This window comes from Vulpes vulpes, chromosome 14 (assembly GCF_048418805.1).
Source record: "Vulpes vulpes isolate BD-2025 chromosome 14, VulVul3, whole genome shotgun sequence".
Lineage (NCBI taxonomy): Eukaryota > Metazoa > Chordata > Mammalia > Carnivora > Canidae > Vulpes > Vulpes vulpes.
Window position 1 is genome coordinate 38,723,987 of NC_132793.1, and position 23,563 is coordinate 38,747,549.

At 38.4% G+C, this 23,563-nt stretch overlaps 1 protein-coding gene across 2 annotated transcripts in view; it reads right to left on the bottom strand.

The window, feature by feature from the left end:
• Positions 1-21,159: 21,159 nt before the first annotated feature.
• ESF1 (ESF1 nucleolar pre-rRNA processing protein homolog) overlaps positions 21,160-23,563 on the bottom strand; it is a 63,836-nt gene continuing 61,432 nt past the window's right edge. For both annotated transcript variants that reach the window (XM_026002401.2, XM_026002402.2), the window contains exon 14: positions 21,160-23,073. In XM_026002401.2, coding sequence (XP_025858186.2) covers positions 22,780-23,073 — 294 coding nt within the window. In that variant the 3' untranslated portion in view covers positions 21,160-22,779. The remainder of the gene's footprint in view (positions 23,074-23,563) is intronic.

The following is a 23,563-nucleotide window of genomic DNA, read 5'->3' on the forward strand; positions in this document are numbered from 1 at the left end:
ATTTGACTGTCACAGAAATCAATGAGAAGGAACAGAAATCTCCCCAAGCTAACTCAAGTAAAGTGGGATTTATGTGAGGATAGCAAGGAACCTCTAGGACCTCAATTGCAGGAAATGCAACTTGGCAGTGACTTTTTTTCTGTTTCCTGAGTTGCAATGTGGCTCATCTCTGCATCTTTCTGCTTCTCTCATTTCTCACAAAGTATTAAAAATAGTCTCTTCTCTCCAGAGCAGCCTAATGCTTAATGTTTCAGCTCATTCCTCTTTGATGCCTGACTCTCTTTAGTTGATTATCAGCCAGTATATTGCCAACCAATTCCAAACAATGGCTTTAGTCTGAGTCTATGTGACCTGCCAGCCTGGTCTCTCTCTCCCAGAAAATGACTTGTAGGCATTCAGTAAAAGTTAATTTCCATGAATCCCTTGGTAGACAATAAATATTAATTTTCTTTTCTCCTTCAGAAGGTGAACACCATTTGAGTATAAAAGAATGTTTGTTTGATAGTGAGCTAGTGAAGCAATATTTTCCTTGCCCTCCACATATGTAAGGAAGATAAAAAGCTTTAGATTGGTTGAGGCACACTTCTAAAGACTTGAGAAATACTCAGACAAATCTGGAAAGTCTTCAGGATTGAACCAGGTCTCTACTATTTCTTAACTCATCACACTCTTGTGTCCATGAAAAGGTTTTTATTTTCACATCCCAAAGGTTGCAATTTGTGATTTTATTATTATGGTGAAAGAAAGAAGAATGAAAACCATTTGACCTTCAACCTCAGGATGAGGGCTTTGGTTTGCTCTTTGTATTGCTCTGCCACACATATAAATCTAAGTCTTGATTAAGAGTGAACTAAAGTGGCTCTTCCCATAAGTGGCCTGAGGTAATCTCTGAAAATGATTTGCTATTCACCTGACCCAGAAAATCCTACAAAATCATGCAAATCAAGAGGTCCCTTTAAGAACACATGTGAAACTGCCCAGGCCATCAAAGGTATGTACTTCCAAAAAGCCACCAAATGCCTGAAGGATGTCACTTTGCAGAAGTAATGTATGCTATTCTGTTGCTACAATGACAGAATCACTGTAGATGTGCCCAGGCCAAACAATGGGGCTGGACACAAGGTGGGTGGCCCGAAAAGTGTGCTGAATTTTTACTGCGTGCTTAAAAATACAGGGAGTAATGCTGAACGTAAGGGTTTAAGATGTTGATTCTCTGGTCACTGAGCACAACCAGGTGAACAAAGCCTCCAAGATTCAGCATAGAACTTACGGGGCTCGTGGTCTTATTAACCTATATAGGAGCTCTCCCTGTCACATTGAAATGATCCTTGTTGAAAATGAGCAGACTATTCCTAAATCAGAAGAGGAGGTTGCACAAAAGTAAAAGATAACCCAGAAGAAACCGAAGAAAAAAACTCATAAGGCCTGGGAGTAATTCTGCATAAAATATATGCAAGTAAAAGTAAAAAAAATAAAAATGTGAATTAAAGTGGCACATAACCTAAATGCTCAGCTCTCGTAATGGGAGATAGGTTACCAGGGAAACATGAGATAGGATGAGGTCAGTGACCTTCAGTACATGTTCCAGAGATGACATATATGACAATTTCCACTGGCCTAGATCTGTAAGGTAAGTGGGTGTAAGGCTATTCAGTAAGGCCACTTACCTTGCTCCCATCCATTCTCCACCCTTCCCTTCTTTTCTCTGTGCTTGGGAGTCTGATCCTTGCTGACCTGAGCTTCTTACAGCTGCTTCTTGGCGGGTTTGGTCACTGTGATCCAGTGGTAGCACAGCTCTTGAACCCAGGCAATAGGGGCTATCTTTGTGCCTGATACTTTAAGAAGCACTGCATCATAGACACATCCAAAAATATATATACATTAAAGGACACAAGGGGCATCTCTGTCACTTGGGATAGAGCACTACAAGCAGTACCAACAATGCTTGGAGTGGGAGAGAATTCAATGGCAGAGCTTAGATAAAAGACCTGTGAGTTAACTTGTTAAACCCTTGCCCTCTGCAGGGATGCAATTGGTTTCTGAAGAATGAAGTATTGATTTCTAATAGTGCTTTGGTATCCATTTTTTTATTGCTCTTTGAGTGTTCCAGTTCTTGCTCTAGAAGTACTCACTAGTATGGTACTTACAATAGTTTCATGTGGTAGCTAAGGAATATTATATATTGTGTATATGCAGTCTAGATGTTGCTTGAACTCAGCATGATACCAGTTCTTTACATTTGGCAATCGGATAAACATCAAATGCTACAACAGTAAATAGATCAATATTTTAAAAATATTTTAAAAGGGTTTGTTAAATTTTAAGAAGTACAAACTTGACTTTCATGTAGCTATGGTTTAAATTTGAAATCAAATAATGATTTGCTTATTTTTTTTTAAATTTAATAAATTTTGAACATTCTAGAACAAAAAGCTTTTTTTAAATAGATTTTATTTATTTATTCATGAGAGACACAGAGAGAGAGAGAGGCAGAGACACAGGCAGAGGAAGAAGCAGGCCCCACGCAGGGAGCCCAATGTGGGACTCAATCTGGGTACTCCAGGATCAGGCTCTGAGCCAAAGGCAGACGCTCAACCACTGAACTACCCAGGTGTCCCTAGAACAGAAAGCTTTTGAGGCAAAATATGAAAGAATTTAAAATTAAAAAAATAAAATAAAATAAAATTTACATTTACTTTGCAAGTTTTATGAAAATTTACTTAAATATTGAACACTTCAAGTACAATCGTATTTTTTTAGTCATTCAATCATTACTATCAGTAAAACATAAATTTATGTGAAATCTACATTATAAAATAGTGCTTTTACTAAAATTAAGATAAAAATTAATTTTGTGGAATAAATGAATGGAATATTTATGGAATAAATTTACTTTCTTTACTTTATTACTCATTCAAATCTTGCTGGCCTTAGCACAAAACCAATCATACAAAAAAACCAATCATATGAAATAATAATTTAATTTAGTTGTCTTTAATATTTTGTTTACTTTCAATTATATAAAAACCTCAGATTTACACATATTTTTCAATTTTGTGGCAATAAGAGTATATTTGTTGTTTGGGGCAGGGGTTTGCAAACTTCTTTGTTAAAAGCCAGATAGTTATTTGAGGCCTTGTGGACCAGACAGTTCCTGTTACAACTTCTTGACTTTCAACTGAGGGGATGAAAGGAGCCATGGACCATATACACGAATGGGCATAGCTGTGTTCCAACAAAACAACTTACAAAAATAGGCAATGGGCTCCATTTAGCTTGCAAGTTATAATTTGCTGAAGTCTCTGAAATGGAGATTTGTGTGCAGGAGGCTTATTGAGGGTACCATCAGGGGACACTTGTAGGGGAAGTACGTTTAGCAGAAGAAAAGTGGGACTGGGATGAGGCAGTCACAACAAACAGCTCAGCTGATCCCATGGGGAGCTCAGTATCAGGGGTGGCCCTTTAGTATTGTCCCAGCTTAAGGCAAAGGAGGCTGGTCTTTATATGTGGACATACCCTGGGCAGGGGGAGCAAGGTACGATCTTGGATGAGGCAGATTCCTCAAGGAGAGAGCAGTGCCTGGAGAGGGACTCATCTGTGAGCTATCAGTACCTCAACCTACCAGCAGCTGAGTAGCAGCACCTACATCTTAAGGAGGGATGTGATGGTTAATTTTAAGTGTCAACTTGGCTAGGCCAAGTTGTTGAAGCATTCTTCTGGATGTTTCTGTGAGAGTGTTTTAGGATGAAGTTAACATTTTAAACAGTGGACTTTGAGTAAAGCAGATTACCTTCCATAAGCACGAGGGTGGGCCTTATTATTAGTTGAAGTCCTGAATAGAACAAAATAGACTGATTCCCCAGGCAAGAGGGAATTTTGCCAGCAAACAGCCTTCAGATTTGAACTGCAACACTGGCTCTTCTCTGGGTTTCCAACATGACAGCCCAACCTACAGATTTTGGACTTGCCAATCTCCATAATGACAAGAATCAACTCCTTAAAATAAATTACTGTATACACACACACATATACTCTATTGGTTATGTTTCTCTGGAGAATTCTGTCTAATATAAGGAATCTGGGTAATGTACCATATTAAGAGGATTATCAAGATAGGAGACCATAACACACACACAGTGTATAATCTTGCTTTGTAACATTTATATATTTAAACACATGGTACATGGGTCTCCACTTGCACTCTTGCTCCAGTCCGGTGGTGTGCCAGAGTCAGCTCATACCAGATCTCCATACCAATTGCAAGCATCTCTTCCCAACTCTGTGCTCAGTGACATTAGCGTGGTAGCTTGAAATTGTTATGGTGGAGTGTTTATACCAGGGAAATCAGCAAATACTACAAATCAGGGCTATTTTTTGTCTCCAAGGGCTGATTGTTAAATATTTACCTGTGTATGACTGCCTAGGTTCCACAAATGTTAGAAGGAGGCTTACCTGCATACCAGCAGTTTCACCAGGAAGTTCTTGTTGGTGGTTCCATCTCTCCTGAGCTCCTGGGACTGCATTTCCTCTCCATGACCCTCCCAGAACAGAGAAGTAACCACTTCCCATTGTTGCTTTACTCTGAGTGCCTTCCCATTCCTTGATTATTCCCTGGTGAGTAGTCCCTGCATGATAGCCTCCTCATTTGAGCCATCTGAGATGAATTCTTTTTCCTACTGGGACCTTGACCAATACAAAAATGACTAGTAAATCTGTCTCCTACTTTATGCTCACCCTAAAGTCAGTGGCTATCTCCCTCTCCCCACCTCCAGCTCCATCTTTAGAATCAACAGCTGATAAGCTGTTTCATTTCTCGTCTTGCCTCCTTTCTACCCTGTTCATCACCCCTCTTTGCCAAACATACAAATGAATCTGTGCTATGGCTTATACAAACTTCCAAGTCACACTCCAAAGGGATATCGCCATAGCCAGTCATTTTGTTCTTTAGCCACTTTGGTTATTTAAATATGTGTCAGTGTCGCTTAGTGAGGTTATTTTTGGAATCCTCAAATATATAAAAGGAATACAAAAGCCAACTATCACAATTTAGCCAAACATTACATTTAGTTTTAGAAGGCAAGAGTAATAGAAATCACGTGGGGCTGTTCATCTGTTTGTCTCATCTCTTTATTTTAAAAATCAAAAGCTCTTGTGGTTTCAACCTGTAATGTTATATCCCTGCCTGTCCTGACTTACACATTCAGTAATCACTCCTAACAATTGGCCCAGGGCTTAGGACAAGAAGGGCTGCTATAGGCCCCTGTACTGTGCACAGTACAGATCATGAGAGCTGTCTCATTGCCATATGATAGCTCTGGAGTTTGAGATTTTCTCAAGTTGTCCCTACTTTTCCAAGTACCTCTGGTCACATTGCTTTCCTGAGTTGCATTGACTATAGACACAACATAGCTTTAGTGAGGTTTAATCAAAAAGCAACAAAGAGGAACATCTCTCTCCTCATTTTTATTAGGTTTTGCACTCATTTTTTTGAAAGAAGAAAGAAAGAAAGAAAGAAAGAAAGAAAGAAAGAAAGAAAGAAAGAAAGAAAGAAAGAAAAGAGAATCAGTTGGGTTGGTTTACCAAGTTATCCCAATAGGAGGGTTGTAATATGATGTGATAGTGGGAGATATCTCACAAGTAGGCCATTGTAAGGAAAATACATTCATATAAACAATAACAAATAATATGCATTTTTAAATATTAATCAAGTTCTCAGAGGAGGGAAAGGCTTTCCTAGTAAATATATACAGAAGATGAGGAAGGAAATTGAGCTCAGAATGGTGAGGCTCAAGGAATGAGACATCTGGCAGGATGGGCTAGATTATTTGTAGAAACAAACAACTTTAGTCTCAGTGGCTTAAAGCAGGGCTTGTTTTTACTCATGAACAATGGGGGTTGGATGTTGATCTGGCTACCAGAGTGATGCTGGGAAGGGGAAGGAGAATGTAATAAATTCTGTATTACTTCTTTACATTTATGTGTGGGAGTGATGCACATATCTTCTGCTTTTTTTTTATTTGTTGACAAAGAAAGTCAACAGCCACATATAACTTCAAAAGTATGAGAAAGTTCCCTGCCCCGTGATCAAGAGATGGAAGGCCAGAAATAGGGTGACCAGGACTACCAATTCAGTAACCTGTGAAAGACAGGCTTGGGTTTGGTAACAGCACAAAAGTGCCCAATACCTTTCCCTCTTTCTCTCTGTGAGTGAAGAGAACATATATAGATGCCAGAGACTGAAAAACTTCTACAGTTGATGATAATTTAAGGGAAGGAGACACTTCAGAATATATTTGGAACTTTCTGTTTTGTAAAGGAAATTTGTGTAGTGTTAAATGGCCACCTTGATTATATCAAATAACTTTAAATGTATTTTAATAGTGATGAAATATGGAAAATGAGGATTATGCCTTCCTGAAAATGTTCCTGTAAAAGCCAAGAGCAGGAAATTCTTTTCTGTGCAGTGGTTTCCAAAGTTCCTGGGGAGATGAGAAGGGAGCTCTCAAAGAAAACTCAAGGGGAAATGTGTGGCAGAGTAAAGCTCAACCTACGGATATCTAAGTACCATGAACTAATGAAGAAACATTCATGGCTTACTAGTACTCTAAAATGGTGCACTGCCAATGTTAGTTCTTGTCTAGAATGTGATAGAATATGATAGCAAAGAATGTGATAGCACACTATAGTACAGCATTGTTTTCAGTCATGGATGGAATTTTCACCAAGACAGCAGAGGCCATATGGCATGTTTACCACCGGGAGTTCCATATTGGACATTACTTTGAGGCTAGTCTTAGATTCTTAATGCCTTTCACTTTTTTTCCTTTCACTTTTTAAAAAGATTTTATCTGTTTGACACAGAGAGAGAGCACAAGCAGGGGGAGTAGGAGAAGGAGAAGCAGGCTCCCTGCTGAGCAGGAAGCCCAATGTGGAGCTTGATTTTAGGACCCTGGATTCATGACCTGAGCAGAAGACAGATGCCTAACCAACTGAGCCACCCAGGTGCCCCTTTTATGGCCTTTCTGATGTCTAGTCCACTGCCCCTCCCTTCATCTCCAAAGAGGAAAAAAAGATAGTGAACTAAGATTAATTCATAAATACTGATGGGTCACCCAAAATCCAACAGTGTAAAACCGTTGTTGGTGCAGCAGACATCTATTGGCTCATTTCTCCAATTCTGTTTTAGAAACTGTTGAGAGAACTGTCTCCTGGCTCCCATTGACCATAGCTGATAGATGAGCAGGGGATACAAGTTGGGCCTTTACTTTGCTCAGGCATATTGTTTCTCTGGAAATTTTGAATTTAGAGTATTAAAAAAGGGAGTTAAAAAATTTTTTTTTATTTGAGAGGAACCTGGGTGGTTCAGTCAGTTAAGTGTCTGCCTTTGGCTCAGGTCATAATCCTAAGATCCTGATATCAAGCCCCACATCAAGCTGAGCAGGGAGCCCACTTCTCCCTCTCCCTCTGCTGTTCCCCTTGCTTGTGCTCTCTTGCTATCTCTGTGAGATAAATAAATAAAATCTTTAAAAAATATTTTTATTTGAAACAGTTTAAGATTTATAGAGAAGTCATAAGACAGTACAAAGATATATTTGTTTGCCCCTGAATCATATAAGAGCAAGCTGCCAACATGATGCCTCATCACCATTAAATCATTTAGTGTTTATTTCCCTCAAAGACATAGTTTCTTTTTAACAAAAATTAAATCATCAAAATCAGGAAGTTCACACTGATATGTAGCTACCAATTAATCCTCAGGCCACTCCAGGTCTACCATGGTCTCAGTGATGTCCTGTATAGCAAAAGAATCCAGTTCAGAACAGTTACATGTCTCTTTATTAGAGATTGGACTATTTAAAGAAATTTTAAAGTGGCATATAGTAAAATAAAGCCATATAAAAAGCTGTCTGAGGAAAAGTCAATTTCCCCTTTCCCCTGTGCCCCAAAGGCAATCTCTGTTACCAGTGTTTTGTGCATGTTTAGTCTACCATACACAGCCTATATATGTACATTGTTGAAAAGAGATGTCAAAGTTGCTCTTAGCTCAGGGAAAAAATAATATCAGATGTAGGAGTTTGTCCTTCAAGAATGTTAAATATTCCGGGGTGCCTAGGAGACTCATCAGTTGGATGACTAACTCTTGGCTTCAGCTTGGGTGGTGGTCTAAGGGTTGTGAGATGGAGCCCAGGGCAGGCTCTATACTCTGCTTGGAGTCTGCTTGGGATTCTCTACCTCTCTCTCTTTCTCCCTCCATTTTCCCCCTCCCCCTGCTTATGCATTCTCTCTCTCTCTCTCTCTCTCTCTCTCTCTCTCTCTCATAAACAAACAAACAAACAAACAAATAAAATCTTAGGGAAAAAAAACAGAAAAAGAATGTTAAATATCCATTAGGAACTTTGTTGCTTGCCATCAAGACAGAGGTTAAAGAAGTTTCCAAGTGAATACATTTTCCCATATTTTGAACCTGAAAGTCATTGATCACTTAGAAGAGAGAAATTTCTTCTATTGTCAGTATTAATATATTGCCAATTTGATATCTTATTTCTCTCTTTGTAGACTTCTACAAAGAGACTACTTCTCTCTTTGTATCTTATTTCTCTCTTTTTGTATTAAAAATCCTTTGTTATTTAGTTGTTTCAAATGCTTGAACACATTTTAGATTATTATATAAATCATAATAGGGTAAAATGTTTTTCAGCTGTAGTGGTTGGTATATAATATTCAAAAGTAAATTTACTAAGCTGTTTTTAATACTGCACTATATGCAGTCATATAAATGTTTAATTTATCTTTATTTTAATGATGTCATGACAAAAAATTTAAAATTCATTTCTGAATCTTAAGCATAAGGCAAAAAAAAATTTTTTTTTGATAACATAAAAAATGGGCCTGTAACTTCAATCGTGGAAACTCTGATGTGGTCATCTTATTCTACTTTACAATGGGCTAAAGAGAGAAGCTTGTTGCCTCAGTATGAGTAAAATAGGATGAGTAGAAGAAAACAGAGATAGGCAAAGTAGAGTTTCTGAGGACTTTCTAGTTCCTTGCTCCCAGTCTCTTCTTGAGATGTGATTACTTACTTACCTTTGGTTTCTTTGCTATGGGATCCCACAGGACCCCTATAATAAATATCCACCCTCAGTCTTTTAAAACTGTTGCTTGGGGTGCGTGGGTGGCTCAGTCAGTTAAGTGTCTGCCTTCAGCTCAGGTCCTGGGATTGAGCCCCACATCAGGCTCCCTGCTCCGTGGGGAGCCTGATTCTCCCTCTCCCCTCATGCGCACTCTCTCTCTCTTTCTCAATCTCTCTAAAATAAATAAATAAAATATTTTAAAAAAATAAATAAAACTGTTGCTTAAGCTAGTTTGGGTTGGTTTATGTCACAGGCAACAATCCTAAGACAATGGATAGGAGAATGGAGGTTCACTTAAATGCAAAGAAATCTGAAGGAACACAATAATTCCTAGATGGTTTCAGATATTGTTTAGAATTTCTGAAAGAATTCTAAGATTGTCCTAGAACAAGTCCAGATAGCAGACCCAAATGGAGGAACATATGTACTCAAGTGATTGTTTTTGGAGTTTTTCTTTAGTCAAATAATGAGCTGTTTATAGATTAAACATCTTTTTTTAAGCTGTTCTACTTCTAACTTAAAAGCCTTTCCTAATTAAATCTTAGTTTAGTTCAATAATTTCCCCCCTTGATTTTAAAGTTGTTAATGTGCTTCATTGGCCATTTCCTGCCTTGCTCCTCACAGATGAACTATTTGAAATATGATAGAGTTTGTTATTTCTTACTAGTCTAAGAGAAAAAGCACTACCAATTAATTTCAGATTTTAGTAAAAGGGGTTAAAAAACTCATGAAAGGCTACTCAAGATAAAAGTGTGTACGGCGATAAAGGATAATAACTCAATTTTAATTTTAAAAAAATTCATGAAAACAGCTCATAATTCCAAAACTAGCATTTCTCACAACTTTTCCTAACACAATATAATTTGTTAGTCTATTTGCTTTGGCACTGTCATACAGCATGGGATTTTCACTTCCACATTTTGGCAAAATTTGGGCAACCACATTTAAGGCTGAGCATTGACTCCCATTCACGCTTTGTCATTTTCTCAAGGGCCTGGTTCTGGCTTGCTGTTGGCAACTGCTCCTTCATACTCTTTTCAAGGAAGTCATAATGTGAACTCAGAGATGCTGAATATAGAGTTTATGACTCTAATGCCAGTGGAGCTTGTAGAACAAGGGGTCCCAGTTGCCTTCTAAGAGGGTTTGTCTCATTTCTCATGACTCGTGTCCATTTCCAGAAATTCAGGAAGATTACGTTACTGATTACTGAGTCTATTCCACAACTTAAAGTTGCAAGAATTTTGACTGTAATACTGCCAAGAGTTTCTTTCCTTTTTCTTTTTTTTTTTTTTTAAAGAATATGGAGAAATAATCTACAACAGTCTCAAACTAGGACAAAATAGTCTATAAAGAATATGGCTCAATGCCACTATATTTGTCTTTGTATTAGTTAGGATACAGGTAGAATAGGAAGTGACAGAGACCCAAGAAAATAATGGCTTGAATAAGGATGTGGTTTGTTTTATGTCACATAGATGTCTTAAAAAAGACAGCCTATGGATGATATGGTGGATATGCTCCACGAAATCCTCAGAGATCCTGGCTCTTTCTTACCATACATTATCTCTGGATAATGGAGTGTGGCTTTTTTTAAATTGAAGTATATTTGACACATAGTGCAACAGTTTCAGGTGTATAATGTAATGATTTGACAAGTCTCTATGTTTCACTATGCTCACCTCAAGTGTAGTGTTACACTATGCTTACCTCAATGCTATTACAATACCTGGAGTGTGGTTTGTGTCCTGAGAACCCATGATAGCTGCTGGAATTTTAGCCATTACATCTGCATTCCAGGCAGTAGAGTGGTAGAAGGGAAAAGAAGGCCAGGGACAAAACCTACTAGCCGATGATTTCAAAGACAGGTCCCTACATGCTATAATTTGCTTCCATACCAGGCTGCAAAAGAGAATGGGTAAAATGGTTTTATTATGCAAAGCTTTATGCCTAATTAAAGGATTCTATTACTATGGAGGATGGAAGGACAGACATTGGGGAACAACCTTTATCTCACTCATAATCACCTAAAGTTCTTTAGGAAGCATGCATAGTCTTTCTCCTGACCTGACCTACAAAATGATCTCTCTGAATTCTTGCCAGCATTTGGTGTCACTATTTTTTATTTTACACATTCTGATAGATATGTAGCGATAACTCATTGTGGTTTTAATTTGTATCCCCCTAATCGTCAATGAACTTGAACATCTTTTGTCAAGCTTGCTTGCCATCTGTCTGATGAAATGTCTGCTCATGTCTTTTGCCTATTTTCTAATGAGATTTTTCTTTAACTACAGAGTTTTGACAATTATTTATATACTCTAGATACTAATCCTCTTTTGAATAAGTGGTTGACAAATATCTTCTTTCAGTTTGTAGCTTATCTTTCCATCTTCTTAAGATCATTTTTCACAGAGTCAAAGTTTTTTTGCTGATGTATCAATTTTTTTTCCTGGCTAAATTTCCTCCAGTGAATTACTTTTGTACCTAGATCAAAAATCAGGGGATCCCTGGGTGGCTCAGCGGTTTGTGATCCTGGAGACTCGGGATCAAGTCCCGCATCGGGCTCCGGCATGGAGCTTGCTTCTCCTTCTGCCTGTGTCTCTGCCTCTATCTCTCTCTCCCTCTCTCTCTCTATGTCTATCATAAATAAATAAATAAATCTTTAAAAAAATCAGCTGGACATATTTATGTTGGTCTATTTCTGCATTCTCTATTCTGTTCCACAAATTTATGTGTTTCTCTCTCTGCCAATACTACATTGTCTTGACATAGTACCTATATAATAAGCTTAATATATCCTTAATATAGGATAATTTCTTCCTTTTTTTTTAAAGATTATTTTAAGTATTCTAGGGCCTATACCATTCATTAAAACTTTTAGAATAAGCTTATATATGTATATAGAAAACTTTTCTGGGATTTTGTTAGAAATTGCATTATGTTGCACAGTGAAGGAAATCATCAATAGAATGAAAAGGCAACCTACTGAATGAGAGATGGTATTTGAAAATGACATATCTGATAAGGGGCTAATATCCAAAATATATAAAGAACTTTAAACAACTCAGCATCAAAAAAACCTAAATAATTAAATTAAAAATGGGCAGAGGGAGGGGGGAGTTAAGATGGTAGCACAGAATCCTAGGCTTGCCTTGGCCCTCAAACATAGCTAGGTAACTATCAAATCATTCTGAATACTCAAGAAGTTGACCTGAGGATTGATAGAACAAACTGCACAACTGGAGGGAGAGAAGAGGCCCCTAGGAAGTGACATGTGGTTTGGGGGGAGAAATGGATGGTGAGTGCTGTGGTCAGGAGGGAGCCCTGGTTTCAGAGAAAGGCAAGAGAGTGAAGCGCAAGGGAATAAGCACAAGAACACTTCCCCCAAGTCATTGGCTGGGAAAATGAAATGGGCTGAATAGCATGAGTTTTTACAACCACAAGACTGGGATTTCAGAGGTTCCCCAGACTTGGATATGATAGAGACCTGAGGGTGCTGCCTTACTCCTAGGGCAGAGGTAGGCAAAGGACCCCACGCAGAGTGGGGTGAGCAGACTGTGTGATCTGAGGATTGCCTGAGTGGTACAGGAAGAAACTGTTCGTTCTTTTTGGAGTGAATGTGCGGGAGGTGGCCTCGCCTCTCTGGGGACAAAAGAGCCCGAGGTGTGTGTGGGGGGCATTTCCCTCTCCCATCCCTCAGTGTAGGTGCAGAGACACCTGCTGAGGGTGGCTAACAAGGGCGCTGGCTGTTTCACCTGCTTGCTTCAAACCCCGTGCCCCTGTGCTCTGGTGATACAGCCCTTCTGGGTCAAACTTGTATCAGTCTAAGCACAATGAGACCCTTTCCCAGAGAACCAGCGCAAGTCCCTGCCACACCAGGTCCCTGAAGTCTGGAATTTTGAATGTCAGCAGCCTGGCTAGGTAGAGCCTAGGATGCTCTGTGCTGCTCCATGTGGGCAAGTGACCTAGAGACAGTGTAAAATCAGCAATCTGAAAAATGTCTGTGATACATGAGGGGAAATCATTCCCTCCTCTGAGAGTGCTTCCCTGAGAGCAGTAGGTATGGACTCCCCCTTCCCTACCCCTTAGCCTCTTTGCATAAACTAACATTAGTAAGGACAACACCAACACTAGCCTAAACTGCATAAACCGAGCCCCATTCCCCTGCGCTCTGCAGGTGCTGCTTTTCTTGGGCAAGTGTGCCTGAGAACCAGTGCAGTGGGCTGCACCCCCAGAAGACCAGCACATCTACCTGCCCACCTACCCCACCCAGCCCACATGCACCACAACTACTGACCAGAGTTCTACAAAGCTCCAATTCTAGTGGAAAAAGCACCAGTTCTCTTTTAGCAAGCAGACCAAAAAACACCTAGTTAAAACTTGCCATACTTTGCTCAGTGTTTGGAAGATCCAAACACTTCCCTCTCCAGACAAGGAGAAAGTCTGCAGAGGGCTGACCAGAGGTGTAGAGCAGCCACAACACAGCAGTGGAGTTCATGCAGCACACACCAGAGACACTTCTGTAGCACCAGGCCCTGGACATTGTATGGCCTCTTTTTCCTAAAGCCAGTACTCTCAGAAGCAGGAAACATAACAGTCTTTCCTAACATACAGAAGAAGACTGAGATCTAGACAAAGTGCCAAGACAGAGGAACTCATCCCAAAAGAAAGAATAAGGAAAGGTCATGGCCAGGAATCTAATCAAGACAGATATAAGTAATATGCCTGATCTGGAATTTAAAGCAACAATTATAAGGATACTAGGTTGGCTTGAGAAAAGCATAGAAGATATCAGGGAGACCCTTACTACAAAGATAACAGAGCTAAAAACAAATTGTGCTGAAACAAAAATTGCAATAACTGCAATTTGAAACCAACTGGATGTAATGACCACAAAGATGGAAGAAGCAGGGGAACAAATAAGTGATGTAGAAGATAGAATTATGGAAACACTTCCAAACTCATACTATGAGGCCAGCACTACACTGATTCCAAAGCCAGATGAAGACTCCACTAAAAAAGAGAACCACAGGCCAATATCCCTGGTGAACATAGATACAAAGATCCTCAACAAAATACCAGCAAATCGAATCCAACAGTACATTAAAAGAATCATTCACCATGATCAAGAGGGATTTATTCCTGGGTTACAAAGGTGGTTCAATATTCACAAATCAATCAACATGATACATTACATTAATGAAAGAAAGGATAAGAACCATATGAGCCTTTCAATAGATGCAGAAAAAGCATTTGACAAGGTACAACATTCATTCTTGTAAAAAAAAACCCTTAACAAAGTAGGGATAGAGAGAACTTATCTCAACATAATAAAGGCCGTACACAAAAACCCTACAGCTGATATAATTCTCAATGGTGAAAAAATGGAGAGCTTTTCCTCTATGATCAGGTTCAACACAGGGATGTCCACTCTCATCACTGTTATTTAACATAGTCCTGGAAGTCTTAGCCTCAGCAATCAGACAACAAAAAGAAATAAAAGGTATCCAAATTAGTAAGGAAGAAGTCAAACTTTCACTATCTGCAGAGGATGATACTCTGTATAGACAACCTGAAAAACTCCGCCAAAACAATTGTTAGAACTGATATACAAATTCAGTAAAGTCACAAGACACAAAATCACATAAGGAAATCTGTTGCATTTCTATACACCCATAATGAAGCAACAGAAAGAGAAATCAAGGAATTGCTTCCAATTGCAATTGCACCAAATCCTACAAGATACCTAGGAATAAACCTAACCAAAGGAAATATATCTGTACTCTGCAAACTATAAAACACCGATTAAAGAAATTGAAGGTGACACAAAGAAATGGAAGAACAGTCCATGCTTATGGATTGGAAGAACAAATATTGTTATAATGTCTATACTCAAAGCAATCTAACATTTGATGCAATCCCTATCAAAATACCACCAGCATTTTTCATCGAGCTAGAACAATCTTAAAATTTATATGGAACCAGGGATCCCTGGGTGGCGCAGCGGTTTGGCGCCTGCCTTTGGCCCAGGGCACGATCCTGGAGATCCGGGATCGAATCCCACATCGGGCTCCTGGTGCATGGAGCCTGCTTCTCCCTCTGCCTGTGTCTCTGCCTCTCTCTCTCCCTCTCTCTCTCTCTGTGATTATCAAAAATAAATAAAATTAAAAAAAAATTTATATGGAACCATAAAAGCCAAAGAAATCTTAAAAAAGAAAAGCAAAAAAAAAAAAAAAAAAAGAAAAAGAAAAGCAAAGCTGGAGGCATCACAATTCCTACTTTAAGTTCTATTACAAAGCTGTAATGATCAAGACAGTATGGAACTGGTACAAAAACAGACACATACATCAATGGAACAGAAAGTGAAATCCAGAAATGGACCCATAGCCATATGGTCAAGTGATTTTCCAACAAAGCAGAAAAGAATATCCAGTGGAAAAAAGACACTCTCTTCCATGGTGTTGGGAAAACTGGACAGCATCTTGGAGAAGCATGAAACTGGACTACTCTCTTACACCATATACAAAAATAAATTCAAAATCGATAAAGACCTAAATGTGAGACAGGAAACCACCAAAATCCTAGAGGAGAACACAGATGGCAATCTGTTTGACTTCAGCCATAGCAACATCTTACTAAACACATTTCTGAAGACAAGGGAAACAAAAGCAAAAATGGGATCTCATCAAGATAAAAAAAAGCTCCTGTACAGTGAAGGGAACAATCAAAACTAAAAGGCAACATATGGAATGGGAGAAGATATTTGTAAATGACGTATCAGACAATAGATTAGTATCAAAAATCTATAAGGAACTTATCAAACTCAACACCCCGTTAGGAAATGAGCAGAAGACATGAATAGATGTTTTTCCAAAGAAGGCATACAGATGGCTAGCAGACACATGAAAAGATGCTTAACAACACTCATCATCAGGGAAATGCAAATCAAAACTATATTGAGATACCACCTCACACCTGTCAGAATTAACAACACAGGAAACAACAGATGTTGGTGAGGATGTAGAAAAACGGAAATGCTCCTACACAGTTGGCGGGAATGCAAACTAGGGCAGCCACTCTGGAAAACAGTATGGAGGACCCTCAGAAAGTTAAAAATAGAACTATCCTGGGGACACCTGGGTGGCTCAGCGGTTGAGCTCCTGCCTTCAGCACAGGGTGTAATCCCAAAGTCCCAGGATGGAGTCCCACATCAGGCTCCCTGCAGGGAGCCTGCTTCTCCCTTTGCCTATGTTTCTGCCTCTCCCTGTGTCTCTCATGAATAAATAAATAAATATTAAAAAAAAGAACTATCCTACAACCCAGCAGTTGGACTGCTAGGTATTTGCCCAAAGGATACAAAAATACTGATTTGAAGGGATACATACACCCCAATGTTTATAACAGCATTATTAACAACATCCAAATTATAGAAAGAGCCTAAATGCCCATCAACTGATGAATGAATAAAGAAGATGTGATATGTATGTGTGTGTGTGTGTGTGTGTGTGTGTATAGCCAAATATATATGCAATGAAATGGATGGATCTAGAGAGTATTATGCTAAGCAAAATAAGTCAATCGGAGAAAGACAAATGCCATATGATTTCACTCATCTGTGGAATTTAAGAACCAAAACAGGTGAACCATAGGGAGAATAAAGAAAGAGACAAACCATAAAACAGATTCATAACTATAGAGAACAAACTCAGGGCTGCTGGTGGGGAGGTGGGTAGGGGAGGGAAGGGTTAAATGGGTATTAAGTAGGGCACTTGTGATAAGCAGTAGGTGTTGTATGTAAGTAATGAATCACTAAATTCTACAGTTGTGCTAGTATTACACTGTATGTTGACTAACTGGAATTTAAATAAAAATTTGAAAAAAAAATGGGCAGAGGACCTGAAGAGACATTTTTCTAAAGACACACAAATGGTAAATGGACACATGAAAAAATGCTCAACGTCACTCATCATTAGGAAACTGCAAATCAAAACCACAATGAGATATCACCTTACACCTGTCAGAAGGACTATAGTCAACAACAACAACAACAACAAGAAATACAAATGTTGGGGAAGATGTGTAGGAAAAAAATCTCACATACTGTTGGTGGGAACCTAAATTGGTTCAGCCACTTGGAGAACACTATGAAGGTTCCTCAAAAAACTAAAAATAGAAATACTGTATGATCCAGTAATTCCATTACTGGGTATTCACCCAAAGAAAACAAAAACACTTTTTTGAAAGATATATGCATCCTTATGTTCATTGTAACATTATTTACAATAGCCAAGATGTGGAAGCAACCCAAGTGACCACTGATAGAAGAATGTATAAAGATGCATGCACACACACACAACTGGAATATTATTCAATCATAAAAATATCATGAGATCTTGCCATTTGCAACAACAATGGATAGACCTAGAGTGTATTATGCTGAGAGAAGTCAGACAGAAAAAGACAAATACCATAAGATTTCATCTATATGTGGATTCCAAAAAACAAATGAATAAAAAAATCAAACAGAAAGCAGAAATAGACCCATAAATACTGAGCACAAACTGATGGTTGCTAGAGAGGACGTGGGGTGGATGGACAAAATTGGGGAAGGGGAGCGAGATACATAGGCTTCCAGGTATGGAATGAGAGGGTTGGGCAGCCCCAGTGGCACAGTGGTTTAGTGCTGCCTGCAGCCCAGGGTCTGATCCTGGAGACCCAGGATCGAGTCCCACATTGGGCTCCCTGCATGGAGCCTGCTTCTCCCTCTGCCTGTGTCTCTGCCTCTCTCTCTCTCTGTGTCTCTCATTAATAAATAAATAAAATCTTTTTTTTTAAAAAAAAAAAGGTTGCAGGAATAAAAGGCCTAGTATAGGGAATCCAATCAGTGGTATTGTAATGGTGTTGTATGGCAACAGATGGTAGCTACACTTGTGGTGAGCATAGTATGACATATATATAAACTTGTCAAATCACTGTGTTGTATACCTGAAACTAAAGTAATATTATGTGTCAACTGTACTTGAGTAAAAAGGAAAAGAAAAAAAAATAAAAATAAAAATAAAAAGGAAAAGAAAGAAATTGCATTAATCTATACATCAGTTTGGGGGAAAATTGACATCTTTACTGTATTGAGTTTTCTAACCTCTGATCATAGAATGTCTCATTTATTTGTCTTCTTTGGTTTCTTTCATCAGCAATTTGTAATATTCAGCATACAAATTCTGTACATGTTTTGGTATTTGTTATCTAAGTATTTTATTTTCTTTGCAACAACTATATTTTTAACTTCAGTTTCCACATGTTCATTGTTAGTACAGTATATAGCAATGTGATTAGGGACACCTGGGTGGCTCAGCGGTTGCGTGTCCACCTTTGGCCCAGGGCATGATCCCAGAGTCCCGGTATGGGAGTCCCCCACTGGGCTCCCTGCATGGAGCCTGCTTCCCCCTCTGCCTGTGTCTCTGCGTCTCTATGTGTCTCTCATGAATTAAAAAAAAAAAAAAAGTTTAAGAAAAAAATGTGATTAATTCTTGTTTGCAAGACATTGTATCCTGTGATCTTGCTGAACTCATTTATTAGTTTGAGGTTTTTTGTTTTTGTAGAGTCCTTGGGATTTTCTACATATGCAATCATATATCTGCAAATAGGGGCAGTTTTACTTCTTTCTTTCCAATCCGTATGCTTATTTTTATTCCTTTCTTGCAGTGGCTAGAACTTCCAGTATTGTGTTAGATAAGAGTAGTGAGAATGAGTGGACATTGTTTTAAGGGTCCTTGGGATTTGTTTATATAGATACAGTAAGGCAAGCACACATGGAAATGACTATCATGATGAAAGTTTTTTTGTTTTTGTTTTTTTAAATTTTTACTTTATTATTTGAGAGAGAGCAAGAGAGACCACATAAGCAGGGAAGGGGGAAGGGGCAGAGGAACAAGCCGATTCCTTGCTCAGCAGGGCTTCATCCCAGGACCCTGGAATCATGACTGAGCTGAAGCCAGATGCTTAACCAACTGAGCCACCCAGGCGCCTCCATGATGTAAATTTTTATACTCCATATCCCTTAGAAAGATGAGGAATAGTACGTCACAGAAAGGGGTCATAAAGAAGAACACTAGGGTTAGTCAGGAGGCAGAGAAAGCAGGGGAAAATGTGGGCAAGCTGTATTTGTGGCTTCTATGGTGAGGAATGGGTGAGACAGAGTCAGCAGGTTTATTAGCATTTGTGGATTTGAATTTCAGTCGGCTCTTTTGAGTATAGGGGCTGTTCCTAGTTGGGTTCCTGGCCCTAGAGTGTTTAGGGCAGGGAGACAGAGCCCTGAATATGAAAGCAAAATAAAGGAGATGTTAAGGGGTATGGGCTCTGGATTGGTTTGCATTTGAAAGGCATGCTTGCCTGCAAGTTATTTACTATCCCTAGGAATTGGCTAGCCCTGTGAGGGGCAGTTTCTCTAGGGTTAGCAAGGCTCCACTGGTCAAAGAAAGCATCAGAATACAGAAAAAGTCTAAAAGACAGGGTTAAAACAAGACAGCCTGGGCAGCCCGGGTGGCTCAGCGGTTTAGCGCCACCTTCAGCCCAGGGAGTGATCCTGGAGACCCGGAATCGAGTCCCACGTTGGGCTCCCTGCATGGAGCCTGCTTCTCTCTCTCATGAATAAGTAAATAAAATCTTTAAAAACTGTGGAGGCCGAGAAAAATTAAGGCCATCCCACCTAAAGTTTATCATTAGCACAAGTACAGCCATCTTAGGCCCTTGTGAATAAAAGTTGAACTTTATGGGAAAAACTGCAGAATGTCCTCAATGTCCTCGGCAGGTAATCCCATATCAGAAAGACGACAGAGCCCACCCCGTGGTAGAAAGTCTCACATTAGAATGAGAACAGAGCTCAATGCCCTTGAAAGCCCCACATCAGAAGGTAAACAGAACTTGGAGAAATTCCTCCACCCCTTCTGAAAATCCCCTAGACCAGCCTATAAAAAGCCCAGCTGTAACCCACTTGGAGGTCCAAGTCCCTGCTCGGCTGTGTCGGGTATACTTGGACCCAAGCTCGAGCTTGATAATAAACCCTCGTGCGCTTGCATCGGTGTCGGCTCCTTGGTGGTTTCTCGGATTCGCAATCTTGGGCACAACAAAACAAAACCAAAAACCCTAAGACAGCCTGGCTTCGTTCTCAAACTCAGGAGGAAAGCGTTCAGTCTTTTACTAGAAAGTATGTTAATTTTAGTTCTTTTGGTAAATGCGCTCTATCAAGTTAGGTATTTTATATTCCAGACCATTATTGATCATGAAAGGATGTTAGATTTTGTCAAATACTTTATCTCATCAATTGATATGATCATATACTTTTTCGTTAGCCTGTCAATATAATGGATTATGTTGATTTTGAATGAACTAGCTTTGTGTACTTGAAATTAAACCCCATTGGTTATTTTTTTTAATTTTTATTTATTTATGATAGTCACACACAGAGAGAGAGAGAGGCAGAGACACAGGCAGAGGGAGAAGCAGGCTCCATGCACCGGGAGCCCGATGTGGGACTCGATCCCGGGTCTCCAGGATCGCGCCCTGGACCAAAGGCAGGCGCTAAACCGCTGGGCCACCCAGGGATCCCAACCCCATTGGTTATTGTGTAGAATTCTTTTTATAATGTTGTTGGCTGTGATTTGCTTATTTTGAGGATTTTTACACATAAATACATGAGACTCTCAGAAGCAATCACATTTCTGTGTACTAACGTCAGTCTCTAGTTTTATTTGTACTGTCTTTGTCTGGTTTTGGTATTAAGGATACTAACAACAACAAAAAAAATCATGTAAATGTGACCTCGTAAGTCACCCAAACTACCTTTACATCGTTTGCTGAATTTTGACAGTGGCCATTTTTATCCCGAGTTTTACTACCAACAATTATTTATTGAGATCTTCACGTTCTTGGTGTGGAATGTTTATTTAATGCTGTACCCGACAATACTATCCTTTTTTTCCTACCTAAAAAATACCAACTCTTTGAGAAAAGGAGCCAAGGCTATGCATAACTTACAAGCTCAATTTATTTGCTATAAGCAGTTACATGCCTGACTAGTAAAATGAGATTTATAATTAAAAACAGTGACTGAAAAGGATAGAATTCAAAAACAAAAAAACAAACCAATCAAAAAACCAAAGGGCTAAGTTTCACAGGAATCTTAAAATAAAACTGAGTAATCCCTACATCATGATTAAACAGTTTAAAGGAAACAAGTATTTTTCCTTGCATAAATGAAATATGAATAATTATAAAACTGTTTATGTACTATATTCATAAACATATTAAGATTCATGGTCTTTTCTTTACTTTTTTTTTTCATGGTCTTTTCAATGATGAGTAGATAAATACTGGGAAGTTGACAGATGGGATCAATAGGAACACTGATCTATTCCGCTGAGTTACTTAACAAAGCCAGTGCTTTAGTTAAAAACCCACAATTTCCTGCACAATACTCTGCATTTTCCTGTTATAATGAGCAATTTAAATGTTTTTTTTTTCAGAGACTGTTTATACACCCTTATCTTCACATACCTCTTTTACATCCTTTTATTCTTGAAAACACATACATTTTTATACCAAAAATGTCAAGTTTACTATTAACCACAAACGTGGCTAAACTCCTACTGTTCTTCAGAAGTTACCATATTTATCATTTGTTTCAAGTGACCATTTTGGTTTTTATTTTTATTTATTTAGATAGTACACCTAATTCTCCTCTCTAAATGGTTAATAGTGTACAAAACCTAGATAGACCAGATGAGATCCAGGAGTATTAAAGCCTTAAAGTAATGCTTTAATTTTAAAAGGAATTCAGATTCCTTAAACTCTATAGCAGCATATCTACCCTTCTAAGCATTCCAAAAATCTGAAGGGCAGACAGAAGAATTTTGTTACTACAAATAGAAAAATCATTGCAGAGTTCACATTTCAAACACAATTATAAGCAATATAAACTTGGAACTGCCTCTTCATAGAATTGTCCTCTTAATCAACTTTTCAGGTATTTTTTCAGAGAGTATTTTATTTAAGGTGCATAAAATGAAATAAATCAGTCCTACACAAAATAATAAAAATATTTTCCACTTTTATCTACAAATTAATTTTTATAAACAAACTATAATAAACATGAACAAACAAAGAAAATTTTTGGCTTCTATACATTATGGCTAGAAAAATAAATTTACAGACACCTAAATCTGCCTCCTCTTCCCAGAGAAACTAATGTATATAACATATATATATTTTCAAATTATAACTCTTATTCAGACTTAAAAACTGGGTACTGCTCTATTTTTTACATACAATTGTAAACCATCTTTTAAAAAATTAGACTAAGAGTAAGTTTCTACTAGTATGGTTGAGTGTCATAGAATACAAAAGTTTTATAAATCCCCTATTTTGTTAAATTAATTATGATTAATCTGTAGTAATATATAGAACAAATCTGTCAATCATCCACAATTAGGTCAAATTGTTATACAAGTGGGAGAAATTCTACAATGGTCAGAATAAGATCTTATTCATATTCTTGAAAGATAGCTTTGTTCCCAATAAATATTCCCTTCAATCACTTCAGTATACTTTAGGAGAACACATTCTCAATCCAAAAAGAAACAATATACAGCTACTTGACTTTTTGTTTTTTTCTTGCTTGAAACTGCTGTGTTTTATTTTTTACAGATTTAATCAACATTGACAAGGCAGGATCAATGGACCTCTTCTGTGACTCCTTTTGAATTTCACTCTCTTTTTTCTTTATTGCCTGAGTAAGTTCTTGTTCTTTTTGTTCTCTCTGCCGGGCTTTCTCCTCAAGGATTTTTTCCATAGCTTTTGTTTTCTTGAAATTAGGATCTGAAGGATCCAAATTGAACAAGTGGGAGGTATACATTGCCTGAAACCGTGCATCCTTAACATTTACCTGCAAATCCAAAAGGAAAACCATTAAACCAGTGAATCACCAGGCCCAGAAATAGGGCAAAAGTCTGAAAGTGAGTTGTCCATTATATAAAATAACAAATATGAGCGTTTTGTATTGACTCATTAGAAAATTGTTTTCCCACAGATCTTCAATGGAGTTTTAAGGCCTGTTCTTGGAAGTCATTAAGTAGTTGCTGATAGCAGTTTGTAGATTTTTTTGTACAGGCTCACACACATAGGAGTGGAATGGCCTTTAGGAATATGTTATTACTAGCAAAAAGAGGAAAAAGAAGGAATGACAAAAACAATAGATGTAGTAAAACAAAACAAAACAAAAAGCATGGCCTACTGTAGTGGCCACTGTACAGTGAGTCTGTGACATGTGACAGGAGCCTGCTATTTCTCAGTTAAGCTTGAGTATGCATATCCTTCTCATCATGAGCATCACACTACATGTGATTGTTAACATTAAAAGCTAGGTATTAAAAAAA